Genomic DNA, 9,755 nt, shown 5'->3' on the forward strand with positions numbered 1-9,755 from the left:
CGCTTCAGCTAGTCTAATTATATTCGTTTATTGACAGGACCAAAAAATTTCTAATTATCACACATTGTATTTGACATATAAAAGTAGTATCGATACATATTTTAATCATTAATGTGTAAAATACCTATATTTCTATAGTCTTCAAAATTCTATTGAAGTTGTAATCTCGACCACACAGATTAATATCATAATAGTAATATTGTCATAATCCACTGTTTTGTCATTATTGCAGACTATTATTCTAAGCGGATGAATGAACTTAATCGTTGACATTAAATGTCAAAATAGTTAAATTGTTGTAACACAGCCATATTAATTCAAATTTTTCTAAAATGTTCCGAAAAGTAATTTTGAGGTATTTTAACACATATATGAAGAATTTTCGTCTAAATATAACGAAAATCGTCAAAAATGCTATCTGAAAGTAACGCACTGCTTATTCGATATGGATGGTACTGTTTTGAGTGAGTTTTAGATTTTTTTATACGACTAAATAGTTACAAGCTTACGGCTTACCTGATGCACTACCGTAACCTATAGATGCCTAGCCCTGCTGCATACCGTAACTATGGTTACAGCAGTAAAGAATATAGCCACCCCCTCTATTAATAATTTATTAAAAAAGATTGTCATAAACTTGCGTAGTTTGTGATGCCGTTTATAATAATATAGCGACCCGCCCCGGCTTCGCACGGGTGCAATGCTGATATTAAATATACTACAAAATTTCTTTTTAACGGTCCCTGTATTTTAAATCTGTAATATCTTCGGAAATATTCATTTAAATTACATGCTGTAAGGCGCCATATTGATCTATATTAAATGTACATATATATGTATTGTTTGCTTTAATTACGGCAATCAAGAATACAAACACAGTTCCACTACCACCTTGGAAGTTAAAAAGCCGACCGATGGCAGAATAACCGTCTACTGCTGGATTTGAAATACACAGGTCGAAGATGGGCAGCAGCCTCTTCGCTGCGACAAAGCCAGCCCCGCGGTCACCAACCCGCCTGCCCAGCGTGGTGACTATGGGCAACACACGTGAGTTCACGTCATTTTTGGCACCAACTTGTATCCTATGTCCAGCAGTGGCTTGCCATAGGCTGGAGTGATGATTCGGCGATGAGTCGACGGAGGCCAGTCAAGGTAGCGGACCGATACAGGTTCGCTACCGTACTGAGGAGATGTTTTTCACATAAGTACGTAGGAGACCGAAAGCCACTATGTTTTTATGCGTAATATCTATATTTTTGTCCACAATAAGAAATGTATATTTGTATCTATCAAATTTTTAAAAATACTGCACCAGCTTTCACCATACTCACCAGCCGTAAGCACTGCAGTCAACGCGTTGAAACCGTAAAACTGAACTCAATAAATTAATAGAACAAGATAGGTATATCAGTAAACATAAAATAAAATTGTGTGTATTTGAATAATTTACAGATTCTGAAGTCATTTATCATAAAATGATAAATGAATTGTGTGGAAAGTATAACAGAGTGTATACGAAAGATTTGCAAATAAGGGTATAAGATTTTATATGATTTTTATTATAGTTTACCTACAGAGCATCTAAGAATCATTTTTAAATGGAACTTACTGCTGTTGTCATTTGGAAACTCCCGTTATTCTGTGATGAGGAATTCAATCGCTCGTGGGCGTAGCTGCATAGTTGCAGATATATATATCGTCAAAATGGAATCGACAATAGCGGTAAATCCAGTAGAGATAAAAGTGTCGATACTGACTGTGAAAGCTTAAAAACTCATGTACAATTAGGAAAAATTTGAAAAAGTACATAGTTTTTCACACCTGTACTTTTGCAAAAAAATACTTCGGAGCAAAATGTACTAGAGTGCATGTAGTAAAACTGATTTCATTTTACATATATGATAGATGTACGGTGTCACTGATAGAGAAATTTGTGAAACCGTTGTTAAAGAACTTAAAATGCCAATATCTATAGACGAATTCGAAAAGCAATTGACTGATTTGGCCCAAAAATTGTTACCGAGTGCGCCGTTACAAAGAGGTAATATCTATAAATTTTATTTTATAAATCTAGTTCGTAATATCTAACATCAGGATTAATTAGATATTTTAAATTTTTGTAAAATATTTTTTGCGCGTATAGCTTATTTATTCTTCTTCTGCTTGGCATTATTGTTCCCAGCTTTTATTGCTAAAGTCTGCCTTCCGACTAACGCTCCTCCACTTTGGGCGATTATTTGTATCACTGTAGGTTGGGATCATTGGCTCTCACGTCTGCTTTATAAATACTGGTCATACATACAACTTGTTGATTAATAATTTGGTTACAAGTTAATCACTAACCTGAAAGGTCTTTGCTGAGATGACCTCGTTTGAAATTTAATTATATAAAAGTAACATTGGATTTGGTGGTAATGGAAAAACTCAAAAAGTTCTGGACCAATTTTAATTTTTTTAATAAGAAAATGCCACATTATATTATCTTTATGAAGAAAACGGAACAACCAAAATCGTGTAGTCCACGGAGATTAATCCACGAAAATCTATTAAAAAATAATGAAATGAAAATGAATATGAAATGAAGGTATAAGAGATCTCAGTGCAGCCTAATATTATAATAAAGTACTCCGAAATAAATGGTTTTCTTTATTTATTTTTTTATTTTCTTTATTTAAGGAGTTTTAGTCCGCAAGGACTAAGCCACTCCATATGAACAACACACATGTTACATAAAAAAAATATTATCTCGAACAATAGTTTAGCCGATTTTGAGAGATGATACGCCAACAAATAAATAGTTACAACAATTTATGATCAGCTTAAAGACTTACGACCAGCAATTGACTTCTAAAGGCTGATGAATGGATGGATGGAATGTCAGTTTGAATTGCCTACAGTTTTACTATCTCAACTAATAAAGAATAGAATGATGATATTTGAAAGCAATAAAAAGTACTTCATTGACAATATCTAAGTTTAAAAGAGTAGAAGGTGGACAAATTTGGCAATACTTGATTTGGCTCGATTAAAGGTTCTTATCAATAAGAACCTATATATAATAATCTTTTACACTTCAGCCTATCGCAATTCACTGCTGTGTGTGTTGCCCATAGTCACCACGCTGGGCAGGCGGGTTGGTGATCAAATTTTTTTACGGATATAGTACTTGCAGAAAAAAATGCCAAATAAATAAATACATTTATTATATAATAATATAACTATTTAATGTAGGGGCTGAACGTATATTAACTCATCTCCACGACTACAAAATCCCGATGGCGTTGGCCACAAACTCGACTGAACAAGCCGTTAGGCTACACGCTGCAGTCAGACCTAAGCTGTTTGGTATGTTTCATCACAAAGTAAGTGGAAATGTACTCGTATGTAGATTTTCTTCCCAGTTCTTCTGAGTGGAATCTCTTGATTAATTCAGTCTATGATACACCGTCTCACTGCTGGGCATAGGCCTCTTTCTCTATTTAGGAACCTTCTCCTAAGTCAGAGCTTAACCCACGCTGCTCCACTGCGGGTTGGTGAATATATTCCTTACTACGAGTAAAGTGTCTGTGACAACAAATGGGACCGATAAATTTAGATGCTCTTTGAGGCATGATGGGAAGACCAACAAGGACAGGACACCCAGACCGCAAACAAATATTTGTACAGACAAAATTATTCATTCCGAGCGGAAATCGAACTCGTAATCTTTGTTGTTAGGCGCATACACGGCATACGCACTACCACATCAGGGCGGTCATCTCATTGACTATAGTTTAGTAAATAATAAATTATTATTTCATAAAATGAAAGATAGCCAGAGGTTCTGGTGAAGGTCTTTTTAAGGGGCCTCTGTACGCTACAGTAACCACTTTCCATTAAGCGTACCGCTTGGCTATTTACATCCCCAGCAATATAAAAATATCGCAAGCGTTTTTTAAACCTATTTGAATAAAGTAACTTTTAATTTTGATTAATTTGGTTACCTACCTTTGTTATAAATTTGTACCGGTTACCGGCTTACGTGCAAAGTATCAAAAAATATCAAAATCGGTGCATCCAGTAAAAATTTATGAAGTACTCGAATCGAAAGCCTTACTCTTTTTTTGAAATTGCTTAAAAAGCAATATGAGTAACGATCGCTATCAGGTGTACATGATAACAACCGGGACCGACGGCTTAATGCGCTCTCTGAGGCACGGTGGGGAGACCCACAAGGACTGCCCAAACACCCAGACCACGACAAACATCTGTATGGCCAATACAAATGTTTGTCATGTGCGGGGATCGAACCCGCAACCGCCAGCGCAACAGGCATAATCCATAGTTTTGACCGTTGCACCAACGCGGCGTTACTCATAGTAGGGAATATATCCGCCAACCCGCATTGGAGCAGCGTGGTGGATTAAGCTCTGATCCTTCTCCTACACGGGGAAAGAGGCCTATGCCCAGTACTGGGATATTACAGGCTGAAGCGCGTAAAAATTAATATCTTATATCGCATCTTAGACGTATCATTTATTATTAGATAAATAAATTTAAGAAGGAGTATATGATTTCTTTTCCTCCAAGGTCAGCATTACTGATCCAGCTGTACGTCAAGGCAAGCCAAGTCCGGATATATACCTTGTAGCCGCTTCTAAATTTCCGGATAAGCCACAACCGCAACAGGTTGACAATGTTTTTGACATTTCTGACTTTGTACAGTGTATATCCGTTAAGAAAATAGTTAATCATCGCTGTCACTTACCTCTTGACCAAATACTTGATTGCATGCGCTAATGCGCCAAAATTGGGACCACACGACAAGTACTCGATTTTTTTTTTTAATTCGTTTAAAAAACATGCGCTACTGAAGTTATACGTATAGAACAGAACGTATAAACTTTAACTTGGATGACGCCACCTGATGACGACTACTTATGTATTAAAGACTCATTCGTATTACAGTGTCTTGTATTTGAGGATTCAGCTGTCGGTGTCACATCGGCAATAGAAGCGGGAATGCAGGTAATAAATTTCTAACATAAGTTTTTTTATTTATCTAATTAATCTCGGAATTTATTAGACCTTCCGATAAATGGTCAGACGCCGCGTAGGCGCTGCGGTCACAGTCATGGATTGTACCTGTTGCGCTGGCGGTTGCGGGTTCAATCTCCGCACATGACAAACATTTGTATTGGCCATACAGGTGTTTGCCGTGGTCTGGGTGTTTGTGCAGTACTAGTGGGTCTCCCCACCGCGCCTTGGAGAGCACGTTAAGCCGTCGGTTCCGGTCGGTACTATCATGTACACCTGATAGCGATCGTTACTCATAGTAGGGAATATATACGCCAACGAATTGGAGCAGCGTGGTGGATTAAGCTCTGATCCTTCTCCTACACGGGGAAAGAGGCCTATGCCCAGTAGTAGGATATTACAGGCTGAAGCGAAACGGTCAGAAACTGTCTGTACTTTGAGTCATTCATGCCAATTCTTGCTTTTGTTGAAAAATTACTTTGGTAACTCGATTGTCACATTGGAAGCTCTTTTATCCAGCAACACTTGAAAAAAATTTTTTTTTAATAGATATATTCTGAATTTTTATTTTGTTAGCGAATCTTTATTCTTATTTACTATACGTAGTGTGGAAGAGATCGCTATAAGCAATAAAGCTACCTTTCCAGACATAGGTATTTGTAATGATTTTAAATTGTATTTTTTGATACGCAATAAAGTTTTTGCAAAATAAATAAATTTCAATTTTTAATTTGTATAATAGGTTGTAATGATACCAGACCCTCGCCTTGATCGAGAGCACACACGTCGAGCGACCATCGTCATCCAGTCTCTGATGGACTTTAAGCCAGAACTCTTTGGACTACCGCCTTTTGATGACACTCCTAAACGGTGCGACAGGGTCGATACTTCCTAGTTGTATATAATATTTTGTTGTCTTTGATTTGTGTAATAAAGAATCTTAAATAATATATGCGCTCTTTATTTTTCCATGTGATTTACAACTTAGTAAAATTTGACGATCTTTTAAAGATTTCATAAGTATTAAAATATTTTTATTATTTAAAAAAACTAAATGATCAGGAAAGTACTAGACAACTTTTTTGTTGAGGTAGGGAATAGTTTATTGAACTTAACTTTAATTGAAATAGGATATATGCTATAGCAGGAAATATCCTGCTCGGCCATGGTCGGCAGTAAGAAGAAATGGAACGCCGTTTCCTCTTTTGCAGCACTGGAATGCTGTGGAAGGAAGTGGTATAGTGGGAGCGGAAACAGTACTCGTTCCCGATACGCCGGGGAAATATCCATACATAAATAATCAAGATAGTATAATATACGTACGTAAAGACGGCTTTACGGTAACATTGTTTTATAATCTATTAACAAATTATAATTCGTGCAAATTTAAAAAATAGGTAAAAAACACGTCCTATTTTATGCCTCATGCTGTTCATTCACTTATACTCATTCGCCTCTAAAAATATTATGATCGCATCCCTTTTTTCTTTTTAAAAGAAGATAATGAAATGCCCTTTTTAAAAAATATTAGTTATCAATACTCTCGGAATTCGTATTTGAATAGTTTTTATGTGTTTAAAATAATAAATTGATATTTGTTTTTAGTGAAATAAATAGTAAATGGAGTTTTACAAAAATGTCTGTGAGCTAATGTGTAGTGAAAGTGAATTACGTATTGACAGGGGTTTGTTTACTAAATAAGACTGTTCTAAAAAAATAGATATATGTGTACTTGTATGTATATGTGTACTTGTATCGTCAATCAATTTGCTTTCAAGGAGTTTTTATTTATGTGGATATTATTAGAAAAATTAGCAATTGACATTAGCCAGACATTTTTACAATATTGACAGATGAGTTTTTATAGACATATATTTGTACTATTCGTTATATTTTTACGTAATATAGAAACTGTCGGCAATCCTGACTTGGTATTAGACGGTGGACTTGAAAATCCCTCACCTTTAGCTGTTGGACTATTATTTTTCATTAAAGTTAATAATACTTCTGAAAATGATTACGATATTGAATTGACGCCTGATGAGTGCTGTCTCAATGACGATGATAATATTGATTGTGATTATTTGAATATTTTGGGAGGATGCTATGATCACGTACCAAGATGTGAGCTAATTTTGCTTGTATATAGTTACAATTATCTAGCTGTAAACATTAATGATTCAAAAGACAAAAGTTGATTAAACCTACTTCAATAGATACTAGTTTATTTTTCTAAAATGCATTGAATTATAGTAAAAGGGCTGGTTGTTTCACTAATGATACTTATTCAGATCCAAAAATTTTGGTGTAAAAATGAGAACTACTGCCCGATTTCGATCACAATTGATTTACAATATATATTATTATAGACAAAGACACATATATTTACTTTTTTTTTACTTTCCTAACTAAATACATTCTTAACAGATCGAACAAAAATTTTAAGAGTTGTAGCACCACTCTTAGATGTTTATGAAAGAAACGGCTACTGTAACGTCTTCATTGATTCAAAATCACATAACAGTCCTAATAAGAGAGATGCTTTAAAAATTAACTTCGATACTACAATAAGAAATAATGAATACAATTTAGGTCGTAATCTAAAGCACTGTAGTAACAGAGATGAAGATCCATTTGATGATTGCAAGCCAGTCAATTGTGATACTTATTACAATGGAAAAAGGTCTTATTTTAGTCGAAAATATAAAAGATGCGTTAACGTACCACCATGCGTTTCAGATGATCAATCTGAATATCCCACAGTTGTATACAATCCAATAATTAATACATGCAACGAAGAATCAGTAAATAAAAGAGATTTAGAAATTGTCAAGAACCTAAGCCGGAAAGCCAAACATAGAAAAGCTAAAGATGTATTAATAATTAGTAAATTTCGTCCAAACGTTACTGAATTTGTAAACACTATTGATTTAATTGATGACGTTATAAGAACTACAGCTAAACCTATAAAACATGTAATTAGTTCTTCAGAAGAGGTAAATCATTATTGTATTCAATCGTTCTGGAAAAGATACTTCGTTGATAATAAATGGACTATAATAGTATTTTCATCTATAGTAACAATACAGTGTTTCATGATTTTTACGATGTTTTATTGTTTATCTAAAACTTGCATTTGTTGTGAAGATAAAAAAGTTGTCCGGAAGTTTTTTAACTACCGCCAAGATGTTTCAGTAACTACACCATTGATTGCTACAAGTAATATTGACACAGAAACTGACTATCAATACATGAGCGAGACTTCTAACAATGTCGAGCAAAAGATTAAATGTTACAAAGCTTGCCAAAAAGAAAATCAGAATTTAAAGACAAGTATGTCTGATGATATACTATCTAAATGTTTAAATAGACGCGATTGGAAGAAATTTAAATCAGAAGCTATAACTGAAATTAATAAAGACACAGAAATGCAAAAGACTGACTTTGAAATAAGAGATATCAATTTATCAAAAAATGATAAATTTGGAAAATTTGAAGAAAATAAAGTCGTGTTTGAAGATGAAATTAAAAATGTTGATAGAGATAGAACTAAAACTGTTAGCATTGTTAGCAATTCAGAAATAATGCGACAAGAAAGTTCTAATATTGAAGCCAATAATATAGCCTCGGAAAAGGAAATCAAATGTCATAGCTACAGTTGTTTTGATGCACCTGATATAAAGCCGCTTAGAAATACTTGTTTTATCAAAGACGATAAAGCTAAAATTAATGCGCCATCGGTTTCCACCGAAAAGGGCGCTCAAATATACTTTTCCAATGATTCAATCGACGATTTCTTATCAGAACGAGGAGTTACTTATCTTGCCGGCGAAAATATATCAAAATACACATTTTCAAGTGATTTCAATAATGTTAAACAATCACCATCTAAAGTTTCCAGTAAAACATCGAAAAATTTTGTCAGAAATGTGCTTTCTTTGTTACGTAAGAAGTCTAAGCTTGGTACTAATTCGGATCCTGGTAAAAATAAAGATACCGATGTTAAATTAATACATATGTCAAAAGCAACTATTTACACATCAAGCAATGACTCGGACTACATAAGAACATTGAGGAGGAATGATTCAAGGACATCTTTTTAATTTTTAAGTTTTTTAGATTGTACCTACTTTTTAGGTGAAATAAATTAATTATCAAGTTCAGTCTCTTATTTTATTTTTAAAGTTGTAAGTTATTTTATTACACGTAAAACTAACAAATAACACATGATATGATAAAAAATTTGAAATACGCCTTTAATTTCTTGCATTTTTTTTTATTTGTACACATTTTATTCTTACACATTATTTTTATTTATCGATAGAAATCTATCATAACCAAGAATTACACGTACAGATTACAAGTACCAATACACATTTATAAGGTCGAGTCCTATGTGCGTCCTTTCAAAAGGAGAGTTCTGTAGGTGTAATAGATCACGTTACACGTGACAAAAAAGCTTCTAGACCATTTTAAAATGTGACTTTGTTTAAATAGATGGGCTACTTTGATAGGCTCGTTCCGCATTTCCTAATCTAAGTGCTATTTCCTTTTCTAAGTGCGTATGTGCTGTTATAATTTACAATAAAAAATCAATCTAAGAAAAATTATTCATTACAATGTATGGGCAGCATTCTTTAGTCATATGCGGCAGTTAGTATATATTAGACTTTATCAACGTTTTTAGGGCTAAAAAAATAGTATTGGACGATCATGCAGAAGAACGTTGATAGATTATA

At 34.1% G+C, this 9,755-nt stretch overlaps 2 protein-coding genes across 2 annotated transcripts; both read left to right on the plus strand.

The window, feature by feature from the left end:
* The first annotated feature begins 445 nt into the window (after positions 1–445).
* LOC123668121 (pseudouridine-5'-phosphatase-like) lies at positions 446–5,966 on the plus strand. The gene is made up of 7 exons (XM_045601914.1): positions 446–464; positions 1,453–1,535; positions 1,906–2,041; positions 3,232–3,362; positions 4,570–4,668; positions 4,948–5,007; positions 5,759–5,966. Exons 1-7 carry the CDS (start codon positions 446–448, stop codon positions 5,909–5,911), a joined length of 681 nt encoding a protein of 226 aa, XP_045457870.1. The 3' UTR covers positions 5,912–5,966.
* A 903-nt stretch (positions 5,967–6,869) lies between these two features.
* On the plus strand, positions 6,870–9,147 carry LOC123668122. The gene is made up of 2 exons (XM_045601915.1): positions 6,870–7,140; positions 7,444–9,147. The coding sequence occupies exons 1-2, from the start codon at positions 6,870–6,872 to the stop codon at positions 9,117–9,119; spliced, it is 1,947 nt and encodes a 648-aa protein (XP_045457871.1). The 3' UTR covers positions 9,120–9,147.
* Positions 9,148–9,755: the final 608 nt, after the last annotated feature.

The sequence above is a fragment of the Melitaea cinxia genome, chromosome 30 (genome assembly GCF_905220565.1).
Source record: "Melitaea cinxia chromosome 30, ilMelCinx1.1, whole genome shotgun sequence".
NCBI classification, from domain to species: Eukaryota; Metazoa; Arthropoda; class Insecta; order Lepidoptera; family Nymphalidae; genus Melitaea; species Melitaea cinxia.

Excerpts from the sequence above, each read along its gene's own strand:
- LOC123668121 (XM_045601914.1), top strand. Across the intron at positions 3,363-4,569 it reads TTGGTATGTTTCATCACAAA|GTCAGCATTACTGATCCAGC; the intron begins GTAAGTGGAAAT and ends TTTTCCTCCAAG. Across the intron at positions 5,008-5,758 it reads CAATAGAAGCGGGAATGCAG|GTTGTAATGATACCAGACCC; the intron begins GTAATAAATTTC and ends TTTGTATAATAG.
- LOC123668122 (XM_045601915.1), top strand. The coding sequence starts at position 6,870 with ATGAGTTTTTATAGACATATATTTGTACTATTCGTTATATTTTTACGT. Across the intron at positions 7,141-7,443 it reads CTATGATCACGTACCAAGAT|ATCGAACAAAAATTTTAAGA; the intron begins GTGAGCTAATTT and ends CATTCTTAACAG.